Source organism: Sebastes umbrosus, chromosome 4 (assembly GCF_015220745.1).
Source record: "Sebastes umbrosus isolate fSebUmb1 chromosome 4, fSebUmb1.pri, whole genome shotgun sequence".
NCBI classification, from domain to species: Eukaryota; Metazoa; Chordata; class Actinopteri; order Perciformes; family Sebastidae; genus Sebastes; species Sebastes umbrosus.
The window spans coordinates 38975753-39001789 of NC_051272.1; the positions used below are offsets into that span (position 1 = coordinate 38975753).

General features: G+C 42.5%; 1 protein-coding gene across 1 annotated transcript in view; it reads right to left on the minus strand.

Moving 5' to 3' along the window:
• Nucleotides 1–3335: 3335 nt before the first annotated feature.
• Nucleotides 3336–26037, minus strand: part of LOC119486229 — a 63955-nt gene continuing 41253 nt past the window's right edge. Inside the window, exon 4 of the mRNA XM_037766192.1 lies at nucleotides 3336–3932. Coding sequence (XP_037622120.1) covers nucleotides 3866–3932 — 67 coding nt within the window. The 3' untranslated portion in view covers nucleotides 3336–3865. The remainder of the gene's footprint in view (nucleotides 3933–26037) is intronic.

Consider the following 26037-nt stretch of genomic DNA (forward strand, 5'->3'; position numbering starts at 1 on the left):
TTAGGAGACAGGGTTGGGTTGTGATAACCTCCTTGGTCGATGACATATCTGTCCACATATTCATTTGCTTTGCTTTTTAAGACCTCAAAACAAGCATGCAAACAAACAGACATGAATGGGAACAATAACTAATAACATGCTACATCCTTCAGCTCCTAGGATATCCCAAACAGCAATTTTCTGGATACTTCATGTGAAACATCTCAAGGGCAAAACATTTCTCATAATAGCAAATCGTCCTAGAAGACACATCATGTACAGCACTGACAGTATACACTTGTTAAACATGATGCATTAGCAAAATGCTACCTCCTAAAATAAATATAAATCTTCAAAGCAGAATAATATTTTTAGGGACTTCTGGGAAACGTGAGTAAAACAGTCAAATGTTAATGTTTGACTAATCTGTTTTGTTTCATAGTCAACCTCCCCTAAAAATAGATTTAGTTTCCTGTAAAGCCAGTTACAAAACACACACCAGACAGTCCTAAGTTGAAATCTCTAAGCGAGTAGGTTAAAGCTTAATGTTTCTCATACAGCGAGTGCTGATTTCATAATCAGACGCAGTGAAACTGTGCAGGCTACGTGAACAGAGGTATGTGACCCCTCTGTCCACCCCCGCATCTCTATCCAGGTTGTGCAGTTTGTCTTTGATCCCGAACTACCGAGTCAAACCATAACAAGGTCAGAGGGTCCGCTCTGGACATTCCACAGCTTTTAATAGGTCACTACCATAAGACCTGAGACGTGGGATGAACAAAATCGTAGGAAGAGGGAGAAACAGACCAAAAAAAGATCCCATAATCTGTTCCTTTTTTATTGTTCACCTGCTTTCTCTTTCAACAACCTTTAGTATCGCTGAGCCAGGGATCAGTGCGTGCTTGTTTCAAGCCACACCCATCATCCATCCACCGCAAATCCAGTTAACTGTGTTTTCTCTCATGACAGATTAATACCGGCAGTAAATCAAGCTCTCCTGTCATGACACTGCAGCCGAGTGTTAATGAACAAGGAGACAAAGATGTGTCAGTGTGTGTGTTCCAACTTGAGAAAAAAATGCATGAATGTACAGAAATGAGGGAAAAAGGAGACAGACTGAAGGAAATAATGTTCCGATACCATGTTTTTCTTTCGCGATACCAATTCCGATACCTTAATTTCGGGTAATCTGCCAACACCGAGTAGCGATCCAATACCAGCGTGATAAAAAACAAACAGTTTACTACTGACCATGTATGGATGTGATATGATTACTATCTTTATTGTCTGGCCTGGCTCAGGTTAAACCCATTGTAAACGTAACAAACTACCTGCAATCAGATCTTCTTTGCTGCTCTCAAACAGTAGTAGCCAGTGGCAGCCATGATACCTCCAGGGCAACAGCTACTGTTTTGGAGCAGCGAAGAAGAATTGATTTATGGTTAAACATGTTCTTTTTTTTCTGGGTTAATAAATGATGGTATCGGATTGGTGCATAGACTGGCGTACTCACCGATACCCGATACCACATTTTGGGCAGTATTGGATGCATTTCCGATACTCAAGATCAGAGTTTTGAGAGTTTCAGTCAGTCCCAGAGTCATTCTAATCATCATGGCCTGCTGATTCTAACAGATTAAATTTTTCTGAGCACTTTAAGGACTCGTCCACGTTGTCGTATCACTTTTCAGTGTGGCTTCCAAAACCACAGTCACATCATGTTACTTGATGGTTACGGGTATGGGTTGAAACATCTTAAAACAGTCAGAAAGTGTTGACTTAATGTGATGATGAAAATATGGACCAGTAGTTTTTAAAGTGCTCAGAAAAAATAACAAGTTGAACATCTGCAATTCCTTATTTAAAGGTGCTCAATAGAGAGGTGAAGTCCCCGGTGGACCCAATGGGACCTTGGTCAGAAAAAATATGTACGGTAGTTAACAGACAAATATTTTTGAATCCCATTTGATTTGCGCCATGAATCAAACAGTTGATGTTTGTCAATTTAAAAGATACTTTTGCAAGTCAAGAGAGTCTCAGTTTGTTGTAGTTTCATTTAGTTTTGTGTGAAACCGCTCAGTGAACATCTCTCATTTCACACAATATAAGTCACCAACACTGGCTAGCTAGCTAATTTAGCTATGTTCCACGCACAAATGAAACGTTATCTGACCTGATGTGTTTTATCCAGGGTGGACGCTACGCTTGCTCAACGGCTCCATTGGTCAGGACGGCGTTATCAGCTGTAACCACCGTACGAGAGCAGTGCAGAGCGGCAGCCTTAAGCTAGCTGACTATGTCAACAAAGCAGAAAAACTCAGATTACAACACACACAGAGGGAGAGTGACTTCGTTCTCTACTCAGGTAGACATTACTGCTCTATATCTTTACATAGACAATAGTTGTTTGCTGCTATAGTAATGAATATATAGAACCTTTATGGTCAGATTAGGAATGGTGTCCTTGTCATTGCTACTTGGGTCCTTGCTTTGGAGAGAGTTAGTACTCGCTAGATGTCACTTGTCTCGAAAATGTGGTCATTTTAAGCTCCTGAACCAGGGACCACTGATTTTATCTCAGATCATAACTGATAAAACCCAACTGATATTTGAATTTCAATAGCATCAAACATTTTCACTCAATCAAAATGTAATAAACACACTGTTAGAACTCTCAACACTATCTAGCTGTGAACTATTTGATATAAGAAGTTCCAACTCAGACTGAAGATAATTACATGATATGAGTGTGGTTTTGGAAGCTCAATGAAAAACTGACTCACTATAGAGTGCTCCAGGGATGACGTATTCTTATTGGCCAACCAGGAAGTTAGCATCACCCTGGTTCCCTCCACTAACAGCCAATGGGATTGTTCCATTGGGTTTTGGATTATTGCACAGAATAAACTCTGTGGTAAACACACGGTTATGATACTGACATGGTGTTCAGCAAGATAATCTCCACTAATAAACACCACTTTATGATTTTTGAAGCGTGAATACAATCAGCAGAAGTAAAAAGCTAACGTTAGGCTTTAAACCAACTACACCACCACGGTCACATGAGAGAGAGTAAACACAACGAGGCTGTAAAGGAGGACGAGTCGGCGTGATGACGTTTAGTCTCATTTAGTCACTTGTTAGCAACCAACTTTTTAAGACACATAAAGGCTTCAAAATTCACAAGTGGGATATTTATTGATGTATTTTATGTCGTAGAACAAAAGGTTAAAATCTCTTCAGCTTGTGTTAACCACAGACCTGATTTCAGACATCTAACTAAAAACCCATTGACTTCCAGACGACGGAACAGGAAGGGCTAAAATGCTGACTCCCTTCTGGGTTTTAGGACTCATTCCTGTAGCTCCCTATTGAGAAACACAGAAACGCACACAGGGATGCTACCACACTTTAAGCACAGCGGCCCGACAGCTCAGACAGACATCCTCCTAAATAAATAACAAGTCACCATTAAAAAGAATATCAATATTTTATTAGTGCCAACTGTGTAAAACAATAAAAACAGAGTCATGGTTAAGCTTTCATGGGTCAACTGGAAAAATGAACAACACCAGCGAAATAGTATCAAAATAGATCTTGGCTACATGCACATGCACGTGTGAATGCACGCCAACACTCATACAATTCAAAACATAAGCAGTATAAAGATACTCTCGACTACTACTCTGGTTTTACAGCTCTAAAGGACCTAACCAGGTCTGCAGTTTGCTGTATGGACCCTACACAGGAGGAATAGAACTGGGTTCTTATGGGAGTTAGTTACCCATTTGGTCCAAGACCAAACAAGATCACCTGTGATTTCATATGTAATGTTACCATTTAGTGCATTATATAACTTCCCGATCTTCCTCTCCCTTCTTCAGTGTCAGATCAGCTTGGACTCTCTGCCGTTCCTGAATGGGACGCTGGTTTGATGTCTGGAAGACAACTCCCTGAAAGATAAAGGCAAATAAAATAATAGCTTCAGAGAAGAAATACATTTATTCATTATCCGTAACCACTTATCCTGTTCAGGGCTGCGGGGGGGCTGGAACCGATCCCGATCCCAGCTGACATTGGGTGAAGGCGGGGTTCACCCTCGAACAAGTTGAATCATCCACTTCTAGGGACTTTTGATTAGGAAAATATCTGAATTGATACAGTAAAAATGTTTGATTTTCAGCATGTATGTAGTCAGAGATGTCCTGAAGTCAAATATATCAGGATCATTGTCAGGAATTATTATTACATTTTGTATCTAGCAACCCAAAAATCAAAGAATAAAGACATTTCCCTCACAGATTAGTGGTATTTTCTTTTAAATTTATGAGGGACATGTAATGTTTTATACTTCTGGTGAATATAATCCAATCAATCTGATTTCCATTGATGTATTTTGTATATACAGTTCCCTTTGTTAACACCTTATTTTGAAAAGCGGACGTAGTCCCACGTGTCTACTTCCTCTAACTTCTCCAAGGTGGTCTCTAGCTCTCCCGTCAGCTCCGTTCTCTTTATCCATCCATGGTCAGCTCCATCGGGGCCGTTTCAATGCAGAAAACACAAATGTCAGTATATGGTGCTCTACAGTTGTAGCGTCAGCCCGTTTGACCACGGAGACGAGCGCGATGGCCGGCTCCACCGCCACGTTACTGCCATACGATAACGTTTCCTGTCTGTGACAAAGTTAGCATGCAGCTTTAGCTCTGCTCTGTCCAGCTCTGCTTTTCCTGCAATGTGTGAAACCCAAAGTGTTTCCATTTTTTACTGGATGTGTAGTGTGTACCACGCTGGATTTAACATGGGAGGGTGCAGGTCGTATCCATGCTGACCCTGCAACATTTTAGACGTCCTTGTTTCGACTCGCGGCAGCCGGCTGGTTTGTTTTGGTTGACGGATACGGAACAGAAATGACGTCACGTTACTCAGACTACCACAATAAAAGCGGTAACTTCGTTGAAGCCAATATATCGATTCTGGCATTAAAAAATCTATGCGTGCTTTGCGTGGCAATGTGGACGGGAGTACAGTAGGTCCACAATTCACTTTCAGGACTCTGTAAGAAAATTAAAAAAACATGGTTCTTAATGAATCCTTGCTTTAACATACTTGGGTGGGATTTTGAGTGGGTTCCAATTCACAACTGGTTCTCGATACCAAAGCTGTAGACAAAGCAGTGCAGTAAGAAAGATTAAGTGTTGAATAACACAGCTACTATTGTAACACAGCTGATATGTTCTTGGATCTGCTACATTCAGCTGTAGCAGTTGGTCTTATTTGATTGAATTGACTGCATTTTAAATGTGGTGGTGTTTAAAGTTAATTGGGCCAACATAAGTAACCTCTTCTTCATCATCTTCCTGGAAATCTGCCTTCCCCATGGATGGAAATAAACCAAACTTTTTACATAGGTCCAGTCCTATGCCAAACCTTGTCAACTGGATTTGTGGGCCAATAGTCGTGATGGTGGCGCTACAGCAACCGTCTAAAGATCAAAACTTTGAAAATTCATAACAAATACGTGCTACAACTTTACAACTGCCACTAAAATGTAGGTCCAAGTGAGGAGAACAGTTCAGATGCTTCAACCTGGCAGGAATGATGAAGTCCATCACTGTAAAACTCCTCCCACATTTTTTCTCAATTGACACCAAACTTGGTGCATCTTCAGACTGTCCTCCACAAACCATCCAGACAGATATCTGAATGATCAAACACTGAGCCCACAGTGCATCAGAACGTTTCAGTGTAAACAGAACCGTACACAGCTGCTGCAGAGTCTCACTAAATAAAGCTCCAATGTTCATGACAATAAACGACAACATGTTGAGGTCATGGTAGATGTAGGGGGGTACATTTCACAATTTGATCTCAAAGACTGTATTTTTGACAGTATTTAGAATTCTATCCTCATGTGAACCATTACAGTCAATGGGAATAGAACACCTTTAAACATCAGTTTGTCTCTTATGGATCAATCAATCTTTATTAAAATAAATTACAGACATCTACATGAAGTACGCACATTCTCAGAATTTTGTCTCAAAAACTGCATTTTTTACACTAATTTGAAATCTGCCTTTACATGCAGCCTTGGAGATTACCTCAGTCATAGTGTGATGTCATAGTGTGAAGTCATAGTGTGATGTCATAGTGTGATGTCATAGTGTGATGTCATAGTGTGAAGTCATAGTGTGATGTCATAGTGTGATGTCGTTGTGTGATGTCATAGTGTGATGCCACGGTGTGATGCCGTAGTGTGATGTCGTAGTGTGATGTCGTTGTGTGATGTCATAGTGGGAAGTCATAGTGTGATGTCATAGTGTGATGTCGTAGTGCGATGTCGTTGTGTGATGTCATAGTGTGATGTCATAGTGTGAAGTGGTAGTTGTCTCCCGGGCAGTAAACTCACCAAGATAGTGACCTGCCCCTCTGTGTCTGAGGTTGTGAGTTTGAGACCCGACCGCAGCAGAACAAACATGCTAATGCCTTAAAAGAGTAATGATGATGAACCATCCTGTACTTCTCATTTGTCTTCCTCCTCTTCCTTTTTTCATCTTCATCTTCCTCATCTTCCTCCTCCTCAAAATGCCCAGCCCAACCCACAGCTGCACAGCAGCTATAATTCCATTTTTTTTGTAACATCTCTTTTCTGGTGTTCATACCATTGAAAACCACTGCGAGTTTCCCTGGGTTCATTTAATTATTGGTTATGGTTTTTAACCATATCACAGAAACTGGACCAAGATTCACATTCTCAAGAGCCTAAATTACATTTAGCTAATCTGCCAAAACCAACCAACTTGGTCAAAAGTCCTTGAGTTGCAATAAACCACAGACATTGATGAACACACCCTTAAGTTGCTAAACCAAATCCATCAGCAATGTGGAGTCACATACACACATCCTGAAAGAAAACACACATACACAGTGTTTGGGTCAAAACAGATGAAAGCTGTAAAATATTTCAGATGCCACCTGCTTTTTCCTTCTTGTTTTCCTTTCTCTTCCTAAAGGACTTTACATTTAAGAAACATTTCTTAGCTGAACAGCCCCTCTGCCTCTAGGGCAGTGAACAGCCACAATACCCATTCCTGCTGTGAGACAAATGCTCCATTATTATCTAAAAGCTCTCTTCGTGAAGAAATTATATTACACATGACATGACAGCGCTTTTTTTAACTAAAAGTGACCTTATCTTTATTGTCAGTGCACTTTCTGCATAGTCTGGAGACCTGTCCAGGGTGTACTATGCCTTTGCCCAATGTCAGCTGGGATCGGCTCCAGCCCTGAACGGGTTAAGATCCATACAGATAATGGATGGATGGACTTTACTCTGCTCCATCAACCACTTACAGCGCAGCGTGCCTCAACTCCACATGACATAAACACTACTTCTGTTCCTTGGATTAACCCTTTGAACCTTCAGTGCCTACACTGGTATTTTTGCTTATTATGATGTCATTTCTTGGAGTATCTTCAAATGCTTCATATCCCTAAAATCTATACAACCTAGGCTAAAAGGTCAATAAACCATAATAATTGATAAAAGTATTGACATTGTGTCAAATAAAAAAAAACATCTGACATGTTTTTTCATCAAAATTTACATAGAATCATACTGATCCACAATATGAATACGTCATTTCTTTGAGTATCAAAGTATTTGAGTTGAGTATCTTCAAATCATATTTTCCTAAATATTTCGAAGTGTAAAAACATGAACAAACTATTTCTTAACCTAACCATAAGTTATTTGAACTATGTACATTTTTTAGTTTTTGACATATGCTCATTTTAATGAGCAGAGTGCTAAGACGTTGATAGCTTTGTTACGTTACATTCCACATGTAACGTACCATGATGACAAAAGATAGAAGAGGCCTTAGCTCTCTGCTGCAAAAAGAAGGAATGCTTTAGCTATTATGGTTTTAATTTTAGATCGATTTATGCCGACCTTACACCGAACAACTTTTTAAGCAATTTCACTGTTGCAGACATATTTCCAATGTCAGAATAAAATCATGAGAGTGTTTCTAGAGTTGCGGCGCGCTCCCGTGATCTCGATCGTTTAGTGTAAGGTGGTCATAAAACTCAGTCCAAGCTGTCCTCAGTCAGTCTTTTTCTCGTCTTGACGTTCCGATAAAATCAAACAAGTTTAACGTTATTGTAAGTTCAATGAAGCGAACATTGTCAACAACCAATAGGAGCGCTCTCTCCAGCACCCATCAGGAAGCAGCAAACGGGGTAGAAAGTAAACATGGAGGAGCTGGTGAAGTTGTGGAGTGAACCAGAGTTTCTCTTTGACGTGTCCTCCATTTGTACCACGATAGAGAGGAGAAGGAAAAAGCTGCAGCTCTCGAAATCCTCTGTGAGTATGCTATATGCTATAGCTAGCTAACCACTGTCCCAAAAGGGCTACTTGGAAGCTAACGTTAGCTACTGGAATGTTTGCTATTAGCCTACGAGCTAACCGTACGTTTCAGCTAAAGATTGCTGGCTTCAATCATATAAGGGTGCTTTCAAATGAAACTCGTGAGCTTAACTTTATGACATGGGAAGTCGTGTACACGATATGCTTGGCGTTCAAGTGGTTAACTCATGAGAACACTGTCGGCGTCTAGAAGCCACAGAGGCTAACAATTTAGCAAACTAGCAAGTCAACATAATGCAGTCAATGTAAAGACATAATGACAGTGGAAAAGATGAGATGAGAATATCAACATTTTCCTCAGAACTATTATAAAATTACGAAGAAAAACAATATACAACTAAAATACAATATATGAACTTATTATGCACCGAAAAATGAACTTCCATGGCCTCCACCATTTCTGACAACTTCAACAAGCACGTCACAACTTGTAAACTCTGAGCTTTTAGAAACTTTCCACTGATGAGTTTGTGAATATCGCAAGAAGGGGGGGAGGCGTTCATGTGGACTCTTCTGGTGAACACGGTAAACACGACCACATCTGAAGGCACCATAAATCTGGCTACAGTACTCGCTCTCTCTCTTTCTCTCATATATACACGTGTGTGTCGATTTATATGATTGAAGCAGCAATCTTAAGCTGAAACATACAGTTAGCTCGAAGGATAATAGCAAACATTCCATGAGCTAACGTTAGCTTGAAAGAAGCCCCATTTGGGACAGTGGTGAGCTACTGTAGCTAGCATACTCACTGGGGATTTCTGTCCACTTCTTTCTCAACAGTTTTTCTTCCTATAAATTTCCACCAGGAGCACGATATGACATCATCTCAAAGACTGTAGTCTTGTAAATATTGACCCTGCAAGATCCCCATCCATCCATCCATCTTCAACCGTTTTTCTGGGGTCGGGTCGCGGGGGCAACAGCTCCAGCAGGGGACCCCAAACTTCCCTTTCCTGGGCCACATTAACCAGCTCTGACTGGGGGATCCTGAGGCCTTCCCAGGCCAGTGTGGAGATATAATCTCTCCACCTAGTCCTGGGTCTTCCTCGTGGCCTCCTCCCAGCTGGTCGTGCCTGGAACACCTCCCTAGGGAGGTGCCCAGGGGGCATCCTTACCAGATGCCCGTACCACCTCAGCTGGCTCCTTTCAACGCAAAGGCGTAGCGGCTCTGAGCCGAGTCCCTCACGGATGACTGAGCTTCTCACCCTATCTCTAAGGGAGACGCCAGCCAGCCTCCTGAGGAAACCCATTTCAACTGCTTGTACCCGCGATCTAGTTCTTTCGGTCATGACCCAGCCCTCATGACCATAGGTGAGACTAGGAACGAAGATTGACTGGTAGATCGAGAGCTTTGCCTTCCGGCTCAGCTCTCTTTTCGTCACAACGGTGCAGTAAAGCGCATGCAATACCGCCCCCTGCTCCGATTCTCTGGGCAATCTCATGTTCCATTGTCCCCTCACTCAGGGACAAGACCCCGGGGTACTTGAACTCCTTCGCTTGGGGTAAGGACTCATTCCCTACCTGGAGTAGACAATCCATCGGTTTCCTGCTGAGGACTATGTCCTCCGATTTAGAGGTGCTGATCCTCATCCCAGCCGATTCACACTCGGCTGCGAACCGATCCAGTGAGTGCTGGAGGTCACAGACCGATGATGCCAACAGGACCACATCATCTGCAAAAAGCAGCTATGAGATCATCAGCAAACCGAACTGCAAACACACCTCCCCCCGACTGCGTCTCGATATCCTGTCCATGAATATAACAAACAGGATTGGTGACAAAGCGCACTCCTGGCGGAGGCCAACCGCCACTGGAAACGAGTCCGACTTATGGCCAAGAACCCAAACACAGCTCTCACTTTGGGCGTACAGAGATCGGATGGCCCTGAGAAGTGACCCCCTTGGTGCTTGGTGGATCTTGTTGGGTCTCTAAACTATGGTGTACGGTCTAAGACCTGCTCTATATATAAAGCGTCTTGAGATAACTTCTGTTGTGATTTGACGCTATACAAAAATAAATTTAATTGAATTGAATTGAATTGTTCCTTCGATCCGAGGTTCGACTATCGGCCGAACCCTCCTTTCCAGCACCTTGTAGACTTTATCAGGGAGGCTGAGTAGTGTGATACCCCTGTAATTTGCACACACTCTCTGGTCTGCCACTCCTTAGGCACCGTCACCAACTTCCATGCAATGTTGAAGAGATGTGTCATCCAAGACAGCCCCTCCACACCCAAAGCTTTCAGCATTTCTGGACGGATCTCCTCAATCGCCGGGGCTTTGCCACTGTGGAGATGTTTGACTACCTCAGTGACTCCCACCAGGGAAATTGATGATGATCCCCAATCAGCTTCCAGCTCTGCCTCTACAACAGAGGGCATATTGGTCGGTTTCAGGAGTTCTTGAACGTGCCGGACGGTTTTCCAGAAGCACTTTGGTCCTGACCGAAAGTCTTTCTCCATGGCTGCTCCGAACTCCTCCCACACATTCTGCTTTGCCTCTGTCATGGCAGTGGCTGATGCGTTTCGGGCCTGTCGGTACCTTGCAACTGCCTCCAGAGTCCTCCGAGATAACATATCCCGGAAGGACTCCTTCTTCAGTCGGACGGCTTCCCTTACCACCGGTGTCCACCACGGTGTTCGAGGGTTGCCGCCCCTTGAGGCACCCAAGACCTTTAGACCACTGCAGCTTCAGCAATGGAAGCTTTGAACATCGCCCACTCGGGTTCAGTGCCCCAAACCTCCACAGGGATGCCAGAAAAGCTCTGCCGGAGGTGTGAGTTGAAGATCTCTCGGACAGGGTACTCCTCCAGACGTTCCCAGTTCTCCCGCACTACCCGTTTGGGCTTACTAGGTCTGTCCAGAGACTTCCCCCACCCTCTGACCCAACTCACCAACAGATGGTGATCGATCATCGACCTTCGGCATAGGGTGCTCTGGTACCATGTACACTTATGTTCGAACATGGTGTTCGTTATGGACAGTCCATGACTAGCACAGAAGTCCAGTAACAAATGACCACTCGGGTTTAGATCAGGGAGGCCATTCTTCCCAATCACAACTCTCTAGGTGCCTCCATGGTTGCCCATGTGCGCGTTGAAGTCTCCCAGCAGAACTATGGAGTCCCCTACTGGAGCCCCATACAGGACTCCATTCAGGGTCTTCAAGAAGGAGACCTGCTGTTCAGTGCATATGCACAGACAACAGTCAGAGTTTTCCCCCCCATAACCCGAAGGCGTAGGGAGGCAACCCTATCGTCCACCGGGGTAAACTCCAATGTAGCGGCACTCAACCGGTGATTTGTGAGTATCCACACACCCGCCCGGCGCCTCACACCTTGGGCAACTCCAGAGAAGAAAAGAGTCCAACCCCTATCCAGGAGTATGGTTCAAGAACCGAGGCTGTGCATAGATGTAAGCCCCACCAGACCTAACTGGTAGCGCTCCACCTCCCGCACAAGCTCTGGCTCCTTCCCCCAGAGAGAGGTGACATTCAACGTCCCCAGAGCCAGGCTCTCCTGCCCGGGTCTGGTCCGTCGAGGTCCCTGGCCTTCACTGCCACCCGTGTGGCAGCGCACCCGACCCCAGCGGTTCCTCCCGCAGGTGGTGAGCCCACAGGATGGAGAGGAGGGGGGTGCCACATCACCTCTTCGGGGTATCCCCGGCCGGGCTCCGTGGCAAGCCCGGCCAACAGGCGCTCGCTGAGTTCCTCCGTCTGGGCCTGGCTCCAGATGGGGGCCCCGGGCTTCCTCCGGGCCGTGTATCTCCTCCTCTGCCTCGTTCAATCATAGGGTTTTTATTAACCTTTCTTAGTCTGGCCCCTCGCCTGAGACCAATTTGCTATTGGAGACCCTACCAGGAGCACCAGGCTCCAGACAACACAGCCCCCAGGGTAATAGGGACACACAAACCTCTCCACCACGTTAAGGTGATGGTTCCCCAGAGAGGAGGCAAAATCCCTGGTCTTTGTAAAATATTATAGTCTGTGACTTAAGACACATTGTTTTTAGATGTGGGAGGTTGTCAAACTTCAGTCTTCTCAGAGTCTCCTAGTGTATGGTAGGCATTGAACAGGATCATGCAAACAACGATCCTCCGCAGCTGCCCGCAGGAGGTCCGTTTTTAAAGGGTTAAAATGTCTGACTTAGTGTGAGGGTGTGTGAGGGGGAGCACATGTGCCTGAAAGAGAGATGTGAGTGTGTTCCTTTGTGAGTGTGTGTTTGATTGAGTCATTGTCGATTGGCCTGATTCTGAGTCAGTGTGAGTGTGCAGCGATTACTCTGAGCAGGTTAGCTACGGTGGCTTTAGCTGCATGTGGTTGCAGACAGACCAACCTGATGGTAAACAGCCATTCACTGGGGCCAGCCCTCAGTCTGGCTTTCCCACAATACAAGTCTTTGGAGGTAATTCAATGGAAGAATTAACACTATGGTAAACGGTGCTCCTTGACACCGGCCCCACACTACACAAGCGTATGGCCAAGTCAGTCCACTAAGCAGCTCAAGCCTATGGAGAAACCAGTAAGGTGGGCCCCACACTATTCAGTCCACAACCTTTAAATGAACTCCAATAATCCCATTTAAACCCAAAGAAACTAAGGTGCACCTAATATAATGGATATACTCTGAGAAATCAGAATGGTACCAGTATGACAACATATGGCTCAAACTAAAAACCAACACAGACCAGTTGGAGAATATTAAACCCCCTGCCACCCACACACAAGCACTACTAAACAAGTGCAAATAAAAGACACCTTTGTCACCAGCACATAGAAATGTTCTCCCACAATCACTGGAGCTGGACCTGCATGGGTAATGATCTGTTTAATGTATGTACACGTGTGCATTAGTGCTGGCAAAGTTACTGCTATAATAATGTGTAAACGCAAATTTGTTTTAACGCCACTAATTTCTTTGTTACATTAACGCAAATTGTGATTTTTAGGTTGTAGCGGGTCAGTTTTAAAGCTAGAAAAAATCCATCGGTACCAACCATGTCATACTAGCTGGTCATGAAGGAGGTTAAATAACGCTCCAAACTTACGATACATTTTGGCGAGGAAAAACTGACATGGCCATTTTCAAAGGGTCCCTTGACCTCTGACCTCTAGATCAGTGAATGTAAATGGGTTCTATGGGTACCCACGAGTCTCCCCTTTACAGACATGCCAACTTTATGATAATCACATGCAGTTTGGGGCAAGTCATAGTCAAGTCAGCACACTGACACACTGACAGCTGTTGTTGCCTGTTGGGATTGAGTTTGCCATGTTATGATTGGAGCATATTGTTTTATGCTAAATGCAGTACCTGTGAAGGTTTCTGGACAATATCTGTCATTGTTTTGTGTTGTTAATTGATTTCTAAAAATAAATATATACATACATTTGCATAAAGCAGCATATTTGTCTACTACCATGTTGATAAGAGGATTAAATACTTCACAAATCTCCCTTTAAGGTACATTTAGAACAGATGAAAAATGTGAGATTAATTTGTGATTAATCATGATTAAATATTTGAATGGATTAACAGCCCTAGTTCTCACACATCCACTGGAGCAGGACCTGCATGGGTAATGATCTGTTTATTGTTTATGCACGTATGTGTGGTCATATTGGCGGGATGTAGATGAAGTTTCCTGCCATCCAGGGGGAAACCTAGACTCGTGAAAGCAATAAACATCCCTCCTTGCAACATCTACCTTTGATCTCTATTCAGTCCCTTAATTCCTGCCCTGACATCCATCACTAACACGTTATCCCCTACAATACTGGTTGTAAACTGACATTGTTTCACACATGAGAAGATTGACACCACTCTCATGCCTGTTAATCAAGCACAGAGCTGAGCCAGCAGCTGAACCAGCACTTCTAAAGCTCACTAATAATCGTTTGTTTGATCTGCATTAGAGCTGTCAATCGATTAAAATATTTAATCACAAATGAATCGCACGACTGTCCATAGTTAATCACGATTAATCCCAAATTAATCACACATGTTTTATCTGTTCTAAATGGACCTTAAAGGGAGATTTGTCAAGTATTTAATCCTTTTATCAACATGGGAGTGGACAAATATACTTGCTTTATGTAAATGTATGTATATATTTATTATTGTAAATCAATTAATAACACAAATCAATGACAGATATTGTCCAGAAACCCTCACAGGTACTGCATTTAGCATAAAACAATATGCTCCAATCATAACATGTCAAACTGCAGCCCAACAGGCAACAACAGCTGTCAGTGTGTCAGTGTGCTGACTTGACTATGACTTGCCCCAAACTGCATATGATTATCATAAAGTGGGCATGTCTGTAAAGGGGAGACTCGTGGGTACCCATAGAACCCATTTACATTCACTGATCTGGAGGTCAGAGGTCAAGGGACCCCTTTGAAAATGGCCGTGACCGTTTTTCCTCGCCAACATTTAGTGTCAGTTTGGAGCGTTATTTAACCTCCTTCATGATGATGACATGGCGAAATCGCAAGTTGCATTAATGCCTTAAAGAAATTAGTGGCGATAAAACGCTCGTTAACTTTTCAGCCCTAGTTGAAACAAATTGAATTTATTATAAACTTAAGCTAAAATAAAATAATGTTAGTCAGGTGATAGAACACAGAAGTGGCTGGTGGCTGGGAGGAAGAGGAGAAGGGTTAGAAATAAAGCCACTAAAATAGATTGAGGGCCAAGCTGCTCAGGTGGAGGCTATTTGCTGATGTCCTTCTCTGCTCTGCCCATTGACGTCAGAGCCAGGAAGCAAAACCAAACACGCAAGAGGCAAATTAACACAAAAGTTCAACTTCAGCTCAGTAGTGCAGGGCTTATTATTTCAACTGTGCTTCTGCATATACATTATGCAATAGACAAAGAGAGGCACTCCCAAAACTGTGAGCACCTTGTTTACAGGAAAGCATTCATTAAGATTTCAACTTGAAGATATTGTCCCCTGATTAGCTTCTGGGCTGCAGTAGCATTTGATAAGAATCATAAACCAGAGATATGGACCTCTACAGAGGTTCATATCTGCTATGCATCTGTTCAAAACATCACCCAAACCTTAAGAAAACAATGACAATGATATCATTCATGTCTATCAGGGGATACTGAACTAAACTGAGCGCAATCAGCTCTCTTGACATGTTGAGGCCTGACAGATTGAGCCGTATGATCCCAGCTGGCCCCACATTTTTCGCTAATGTAGAGCTCACAGTAGTTCGCTCCACTGTCATACAAAACTGCTGAGTTGATATAGTTTCCAGTCATAGGAGCCACAATGGAACTGCTAAAACATTTAGACTGGGTGTCAAGTTGGGACCACGCTACAGTGGGGTGGGAATCATTGAAACAAAGGCAGCTGAGTAACACAGTCAGGTGAACAGAGCTCTATCTCACACTCACACTCACACTCACGTAAAGTCTCTTGTGTGCCTGGTACAGTAATGGGAAAGTGTTAGCCAGGTAACATCAGCCCGTTGAACTGAGCCCAGGTTGCTTCTGGTTGTCAGAGACACACACACACACAAAAGATGTACAGCATACACATTACATACAAAGATAAGCATATTTGTACATGCATGTACACATATATATATATATATACATAGCCAGGTGTGCACGGTGCACACTCACCTGAACAACGAGAGTGATTATTACCTCTCTGCTCCAGCAGACATAAAGCATGCAGAATTCAAATTCAATTAGCCTGGAAGGGGAAGGAGGAAAGTGGAGAGAGACCCACAGGCAGCAGTAATGTGCTGCACCAGTCAAACCATTTCCTTTGCAGTGACTCAGCTCGTCAAACCAACTGGGCTCAGTTACTCAGCTCTTTCGGCTGATTGTCACTGATGCATCTCTGTGCTAAGTTCTTAGCACAGAGATGCATCAGTGAAAAGACACCTGACACCAGTGGCCAATGCACCTCAGAGGAACAACGTGTAACTGTGGCATGGCACTGTAAGCCTGTCAATGCCACATTGGTAAGACTGCTAAAGAGTAATGGTTTACTGCAGGAATAGGGAAGCCCCTGGGCTTACTTCACATGCCCCCTCAGCCACGGATGTAGGCCTGGTTAAAATGCCTTTATTAGTTTAGGGCATATCAAAGTTAAAAAGTACAACAGGAGAATGCCTAAGTAATAATTTAGTCTAAAAACATTTCTGAAGATAGTGAAAAAAGCCTTTAACAAGTTAACAAGTTTGAACTTGTTTTCGCACATTTTTTATTTGTTCAAAATGAACCATTTGTCAAGTATTTAATCCTCTTATCAACATGGGAGTGGACATATATGCTGCTTTATGTAAAAATGTATGTATATATTTATTATTGTAAATCAATTAACAACACAACACAATGACAGATATTGTCCAGAAACCCTCACAGGTACTGCATTTAGCATAAAACAATATGCTGAAATCATAACATGGCAAACTGCAGCCCAACAGGCAACAACAGCTGTCAGTGTGTCAGTGTGCTGACTTGACTATGACTTGCCCCAAACTGCATGTGATTATCATAAAGTGGGCATGTCTGTAAAGGGGAGACTCGTGGGTACCCATAGAACCCATTTACATTCACTGATCTGGAGGTCAGAGGTCAAGGGAGCGTTATTTAACCTCCTTCATGACTAGCTAGTATGACATGGGTGGTACCGATGGATTCATCAGGTTTTATAGTTTCATATGATACCAGTATCTTCACTCTAACTTCCACATCGAGGACTCAACCAGGGTTGAACCAGGGTTGGTTGTGTGTATGAAAAAGTTAGCCCGCTGTTCGCCTTCGCCTAAATTAGAACTGCATCAACAACAATAATAAACAATTCCACATCAGACAGGGAAACAGTCTCACAGAAACAGATGTTTCAACACATACACAGTCCACGTACATAAGGGCACATACTATCACACACACTATCACACACACCATGGCAGGTATTGCACTCAGGTAGTGCACTGCACCGTCTACCGTCTTGCCCATATTGCACAGACAATAGTCCAATATTACACAGATGCAACATATTGCACTGTCCCTATTTAACATATTGCACTGTCCCTATTTAACATATTGCACTGTCCAACCATATTGCACTGTCCTTATGATAGCTTTATGTTCCGAGTTGTTGAGGAGTTTAATAGACATCGGCAAGAATGAATGTTTGTAACGGTTCAACCTGCACAGTGGGACTCTATGTCTCCTGCCGGAAGGTAAAAGTTGGTACTCCTGATGTAAGATGCATAAAGATCCAACTGTCGCCTGTTCTCTCTGTTGCAAAGTAACAAACCCAGCCCTGGTTCATTACATTATCAAGCAATTAGCAAACTAAATGAAATATAATCTCATTTTATTATGTTTGGACAAGCTCTGATATTATCCAACAGTTGCCACATGTCCAGCTGAACAACTTTAGCTGGTCTACTATATGAAGTAAATCTTTGCTGTAATGGTGGAGTGAGTGGAATATACATTTCAGTCTTCAGAAGTGTTTAATCCTTTTTATAAATGTAGCCTATATTATCATATTAGATATCACAATGTGGTCTGATTTATGATAAATGGGTTCTGTAGATAGACAGAGGAACAAAGGTTGATGTTGATGGATAGATACTGTAAATCTGTATGTTGTCTGTATGTTTCTGCATACATTACAGCTCCATACAGGGTCCAACCCGGGTGGACTGGCTTGTTTCGAATTGACAAAAGGAGGGTTTAACCAGGGTCAGATAACCCTGGTCCAACCCTGGTCATTGGTGTGAAAGAGGTATTAGACAGCCCGAATATTTAGTTTACAAAGATATAAACTGAGTTTACAGCCACACAAGCGGCTCTGTGAAGATGAAGAGGGTGCTTTAACACCTTTACTTCAGTTCAGAGTGCTCAATGGATGACGTATATCAGTAGGCCAACAGGAAGTTAGCACCGCCCTGGTTCCCTCCACAAAAAGCCAACGGGATTATTCACAACGAGGCTGTAAAGGCGGACGTGTCGGCGTGATGACGTCTTGTAGCCACTTGTTAGCAACCGCCTTTTTATGACATATAAAAGCTTCAAAGTTCATCAGTGGGATATGTTTTGATGTATTGATATGTTTTATGTTGTAGAACAAAATGTTAAAATCTCTTCAGCTTGTGTTAACCACAGAGTTTATTTCAGACATCTAACTAAAAACCCACTGACTTCCGGACGAGGGAACAGGAAGTGCTAAAATGCTAACAACTCATTTCTGGGTTTTAGGACTCATTCCTGTACAACTCTATTCGGTCCGGATACAAACCAAAGGTAAAAAATACATATGTTTCATTTTAGTTTTTTAGTTCTGGTTCCTGCTCACACTGACTTTTTACAAATGAACCAGAGGAGTAAACAGGAAGTTCTACAGACTGACAGGTAACTCTCCGACTGTCATCCTGCATCATCAGGACTCATGAGGGGGAATCGAATTCCGGTGACTGACAGAAGTTTATGCAGCACTTTAATGCTTCTGATGATGTGTATATTTATGTTCTTTGGTTTCACAAAGAGCTCACGAATAAATAATTGATTTTAAACATTATTACTATTATTAGATTACAAATCCACCGCATGTAATGAATAATGACTAGCAGGTAGAGACAGGACGAAAAGGAGGCGTCTCGTACAGTAATGAAACAGGGCTTATTACTGTGCTGCCACACACTTTTTAATGGACTTATTGAACTGACAAGTACACAGAGTCGGATACAAGCACAGCAGCTTTAAATGCTTTTGGGCTATTAATCAGGGAAAATACCTGCGCTGGTTACCAAATGATTTGCATGGATAGCTTATATACAGTACATCGCTTTATGATGATCAATTATAAGATCACATCCTGAACAGATTACATGACCAGCAGATGGCTTTATTAGAAGTTTAGCTTTTGAAATCATGCTAACATGATATATCTGCTATCATAAAATCCTGAGGTTGGTCTGTTTGCTTTCACACCACATATGAACCGCACCAGAATCCACTTTTGAAGCGAGACCCACCTTTTCAAGCTGTCTTGTTCGGTTGTTTGGTCTGCACCAGAGTTCGATTGACAGCTTTCAGCCCAGCCTAAACGAACCGTACTTACCAGGCAAACGGACCGGAGTTCATTTTAACCAAACCAAACAGGTTAGGTGTGAAAGCACGCTTATGGGCCTTTCACACACAACACGGTTTGCACTGTGCCCGCCACTGGGTTCAGCGCACAGTGTGCTGGCCCAAAGTGAACGCGGTCCAAGACTACCTCTCGCAAGCGGTCTCGGACCGGTTGTTTTAGTCTGCACCAGAGTACGATTACTGCGTTCACAACTGGTTCACAACTGCCCAAACAAACCGCACCAGGGGTTGAACCATACCAGAGTTCGATTAAAACAGCGGACTAAATGTTGGCCCATGAAAGCGCCTCAGCAGAGCTTTGAGTTAAATGCTAATGTCCACATGTTAACATGCTGTTGTTTATCAGGTAACGTTTACTATGTTCACAATCTTAGTTTAGCGTGCTAGCCTGCTAACATTTGCTGATTAGCACTAAACAAAAAGTACAACTGAGGCTGACGGCAATACCATATATAAGGTATTCAGTCATAAAGCAAAATACGGGACTAATTAGAATTTTGACTCAATGGCGCTAGATGAAAAGAGTATCAATGAAAGCTATAACAATGAATCCTGAGGCAAACATGAATGTCTGTACTAAATTTCATGACAATCCATCCAACATTTGTTGAGACATTTCACTCAAAACCACAAATGTGATCCTCATGGTGGTGCGAGAGGAAAAGTTGGTGATCACCAAAGTCATTAGAATGCATGGATTTAGTGCCAATCCATTTACTCGATGTTGAGATATTATAGTCTGGACATTGTCAGCCATAGAGCAGTGCTGCTGATGCGGCTAAAGAGAAGCAAAGTCTCACATTGGTCACAATTGGAAACATGTGAATGACTTAAATCAATGATTCAATCATTTTGTGTCAACCAGCTAATCGATAAATTCACTAAACATTTCAGGACTATATATTGGCTTTATTTTATTTAATTTATCAGGGGGTCATGGAAGTTTTTCCCATACTTCTTAACCTTTAATGACAAGACTCTGGTTAGCAATATCTAACTTAATACTTGAATACCAGCCCCTAGTTAAGCTGCTATAGGCCTAGACTGCCGGGGGACTTCCTATGCCGGTCTCGGCAGATGGCTGCCCACCCAGAGCCGGTTCTGCTCCAGGCTGCTTCCCACTAAACGGGGAGTTTTTCCTGGCCACAACGCGCTTGGTAGATCTTGTTGGGTCTCTAAACTATGGTGTACGGTCTAAGACCTGCTCTATATATAAAGCGTCTTGAGATAACTTCTGTTGTGATTTGACGCTATATAAAAATAAATTGAATTGAATTGAATTGAATACAAATGATAATGCAAAAGAACTTTTGCAGATCTTCTTCGTAATATACAAGTCGTACACTTCTGAATGTACCATGGATTTACTGTAGATGATGCATAGATACAATCAGAAGATGAAATTGGAAGCTAACCTTACCTCAGCTACTGTCAAACAAGTGTCACAACAAATGACTGAAGAAAAGCCCCAAGGTGAGGGCTGAACTCAAACATCCTCTGAGTGAGGGGCAAGGCGGTTCCACTGGTAAACCATTACGTGAACAAAGTGTAGGAGAGTTGAAATGGGGGATTCTGGCTCTAATCTGATGGCACTATAAGTTAGAAAGGCTTTTGGCTTTTTGATGTTCTGGCAAAGTGTTCCTAACTGAGCCGCATTCTTTTCATTTAACCTGAAATGTTCATTTGACAACACAGCAACAAGCTTTGCATTTCACAAATAAGGACAGTAGATCATTCAACAGCAACCTTTACAGCCCCATCTCCCTCATCCTGTCCCCTGCAGGTGTTCGTAGTAAGACAGAGCAGATATCAGATAAAAGCTTAGATAGGGGCTGTAGGAAGTGCTGGGAAGTTACTAAAGACCTTTATCATGCAGTTCATTCAAAGCAAGTGAAATGTAGATCAGGGTAGGCACAGACTGAGTGGATATCTTTAACTGTTTCCACTGTTCCCTCAACAGGATCTCTGGGACGGTAGTTCACTTCTACTTTTACTACATTTCCAATGTGATATGCACACATATCACACATATTAAATACTTGACAAATCTCCCTTTAAAGTACATTTTGAACAGGTAAAAAATGTGCAGTTAATTTGTGATTAATTATGATTAACTATGGACAATTATGCCATTAATCACGATTAAATATTTTAGCCCTGATATATTAGGGCTGTCAATCTCAAGGGAGATGTGTCAAGTATTTAATCCTCTTATCAACATGGGAGTGGACAAATATGCTGCTTTATGCAAATGTATGTATATATTTATTATTGGAAATAAATTAACAACACAACACAATGACAGATATTGATCCAGAAACCCTCACAGGTACTGCATTTAGCATAAAACAATATGCTCCAATCATAACATGGCAAACTGCAGCCCAACAGGCAACAACAGCTGTCAGTGTGTCAGTGTGCTGACTTGACTATGACTTGCCCCAAACTGCATGTGATTATCATAAAGTGGGCATGTCTGTAAAGGGAGACAAGCTAATATGCCATTGTTTGCAATTTTTAGGTTGTAGCGGCTCAGTTTGAAATCTAGAGTGATGATACATCTTACGTCATACTAGCTTATCGCTAAGGAGGCGAAATAATGCTCCAAATTTACACTCAATTTTGGTGAGGAAAAACTATCATGGCCATTTCCAAAGGGGTCCCTTGACCTCTGACCTCCAGATATGTGAATGTAAATGGGTTCTATGGGTACCCACGAGTCTCCCCTTTACAGACATGCCCACTTTATGATAATCACATGCAGTTTGGGGCAAGTCTTAGTTTTAGGAAATTCTCTAGTAATACCACCATTGCAATTCACTACACATAATATATTGAGAAATATGAGTATGTGATAAATCTCGAATGACTATCTACACAAAATACCCGCATTCCCTTAGCACCAGAAGACTTAGAATCTGCATTGTCCTTTTATCCCAGCTCTATTCACTTTTATACTTTTAACCTTGAAGGCCTTTTCCCTGTCATTAACTTTGACCTTTAATGACTAGCATTCAAACCAACCCTTTCATTAAGATTGCAGATAAGCAACAATTTATGACATGTTTCTTGGTGAAATCTCAAAACCTCTACTTTTTTCTGTTAGGAATGACAGCTCCCTTTGTTACACTGGAAGAAAAACAATGAGCGAACCTCACAGAGCAATTTATGTTCAATCTATTCAATTTATCACGTCCCTTCACTGCAAGCATGCAGGGAAACCTTTCCATTCAGCTCTTAGAAAAACAGGGAGGTGTGGTCCATTCATGGTTCACTCACTCTTACATTTATACCTGTTACCTTTTGTTCACCTTTCTAGATAAACAGCAAGGCGTGGGCCAAAGCTGCCATTCACTTATGCTGCCTTGAGGCTGACCCCCTCTCAATGTAAAACTATATACATGTTATACATGTACAACATTCACTATAATTATGCAATAAGCATATTAAGGGTTTAGGAATTAAAGTAGAAATACTCTGAGTAGAAAGTCCATTTAATTACTATAATGATGGCTTATTAAAAGAGCTATAGTATAACGTACAGTATAACAAGAGGCTTCTTGGTTTTGGACTGATAAATCAAAACATAAAAAGAAGACTTTTAGACCACAAACTGTAGTATGACAAAAACTCAAGAGGAAATAAAGTTCAGCCAAAGTTGAAACAGTTAATTCACCGCTGTTATTGTATTTCTCTTTCTAACCGTTCAGGCTTAGGGTTGACACTTTCTTGAAGAAGTATAGTGAGTGTGTGTTTAAGTGAGTCTTTGATCAAACAAACACCACAGTGCGGGAGTCTCGCTTTTTCACTCATATGTGACCTGAGGAATGTTAGCATTCACATGGGTAAAGCCTGCTGCAGTGTCAGCTCAAACACACGCACGCACGCACGCACGCACGCATGCACGCACGCACGCACGCACACACACACACACACACACACACACACACCAAACAACAGCTGGGCATCGTTGGGAAATCTGGGATGACATCATGAATGATTAAGATTAGAGTGGTGGAGTGTGTGAAGAGAACGGTGCTCAACACAAATGGAGAGCACACGTGCATATTTGTTAAATTGGTAAAAAAAACAAAACTGATCACCAAACTTAAAAACAATTTTTCATCAGTTGAGCCTGTTGATAAAATATACTGCCATTTATGACCTTTTCAACTGCAAATTATGCAGTTTGTCAGCATCTGTTTTATCTAATAAGAATACAGTTTTCATTCTGCTCATCTCAGAGTTCAGACATTCACATATCTTGAGGTCAGAGGTCAAAGGACCCCTATGGAAAATGGCCATGCCAGTTTTTCATCGCTAAAATTCAGAGTAACTTTGGAGCGTTACTTGGCGTTCTTCCTCTAGCTTTAAGACTGAGCCCTCTACAATCTCTGAAAGACTAGTGAGGGAGTAGTGAGAGAGTAGTGAGGGAGTAGTGAGAGAGTAGTGAGGGAGTAGTGAGAGAGTAGTGAGAGAGTAGTGAGGGAGTAGTGAGGGAGTAGTGAGGGAGCAGTGAGGGAGTAGTGAGGGAGTAGTGAGAGAGTAGTGAGAGAGTAGTGAGAGAGTAGTGAAGGAGTAGTGAGAGAGTAGTGAGGGAGTAGTGAGGGAGTAGTGAGAGAGTAGTGAAGGAGTAGTGAAGGAGTAGTGAGAGAGTAGTGAGGGAGTAGTGAGAGAGTAGTGAAGGAGTAGTGAGAGAGTAGTGAGGGAGTAGTGAGAGAGTAGTGAAGGAGTAGTGAGGGAGTAGTGAGAGAGTAGTGAGAGAGTAGTGAAGGAGTAGTGAGGGAGTAGTGAAGGAGTAGTGAAGGAGTAGTGAGAGAGTAGTGAGGGAGTAGTGAGAGAGTAGTGAAGGAGTAGTGAGGGAGTAGTGAGAGAGTAGTGAAGGAGTAGTGAGAGAGTAGTGAAGGAGTAGTGAGGGAGTAGTGAGAGAGTAGTGAGAGAGTAGTGAAGGAGTAGTGAGAGAGTAGTGAAGGAGTAGTGAGGGAGTAGTGAGAGAGTAGTGAGAGAGTAGTGAGAGAGTAGTGAAGGAGTAGTGAGGGAGTAGTGAGGGAGTAGTGGCCAATCTGTCAGATTGTTAAATGGTTAATAGTTTATATAATAAAAGATCGATACTTGACGTCCGTGTACGAGACAATATTGCCACGCAAAATACTGCGATACTATGTAATAAAACCCTAAATAGGTGAAAGACAAACTTTGTGTTAAAGGATATGCACTACATTCTGCAACAAGGGGGCTAATTTCTGTGTTTACAGTGGAAATGGTGCTTTGGACTGAGAGACTAGTGTTTGAAATGATTTATGTGAAATCTGAGTGTATGTTTCATTCATTCATTCATATTCTGAAAGCTTTAGGAGGCCTGCCTTGTTATACACAACAGGAGTGGTGATTGCAAAGTTAGCATGATCAACACAAACTATAGCAATTTCCCTTTAATGTTACACCTTACTTCAAATATCTTTAACCTTTACCTTAAGGCTGGCTCATCTTAACATCATCTTAACAGATGTGTAAAATGTGAGAGAGCCCACACATCACGACATGTTATATTCAATTTAACAGGTTTCTTCCTATAGTGTGCGGAGAGCAACGATTAGGCCAAAACACACTAGCATATTCATTCATCAACAACGAGAGGTCCGACAAAAACAACCCCGGAAATCTCACAAAATCTCTGGCGATCAAACGTGACTTTAATGTAAACAAACATGGCGGACGACGGGCAGGAGGAATTAGTGATGTTAGTTTTTACTTTGTACTGAAGATTCATGAAGGATGGATGGATGAAATCATGGAGACACGTTAAATAAACACTCATCAACAAGTTGCTCCATCTCTGAGCTCCGTCTTGCTACTACTGTATGCTTCACGTTTAGCATTAGCTCATGCATTAACCGCGGCCGCCATGAGGGCAGTGGTTGTCCTTGTCAGGGGGAACGGGGAGAGGGACGCAATTGCGGAACAGGGGAATCTAAAAGTTAATCCCGAAGGTTAACCACTAAAATCGCAAGCGATTTAAAGGGAAAGGGGAAACGCCAAATGAAAACAGGCCTAAAAAGAAGGCTTCCTACACTCAATATATCTTGAAAAGACTAAAACTAAAACACAGCTGCCAAGCAGCTGACTACAACATAAATGAAACAAAAGAACCAGCAAAGGCAGGCCACACAGACCGAACCCACTCTAAGAGACTCCGGAGAAGAGAAGAAGCTAAATGGTGAGCAAATCCCACAGATAGGTTCACGTGGTACTTCTGCAAATTCACACACCCCTATACAGATAGAGCAAAAACAGGACAGCACTCTCACTGCCTCTGACAAAGAGACAATGAGTCAGCACCTGAGCGCTGAAACCAGGGGGAGATATAGGCTTCAACCATCTGATCCTCATCAGGGACAATCCCCACAGCTGCCTCTGCTCAGAGATAATGAACCCAACCAGCCTGCTGAGTGGCAAGTGACCCTCACAGTCCTTCCTTCTTCAGTCAGCTT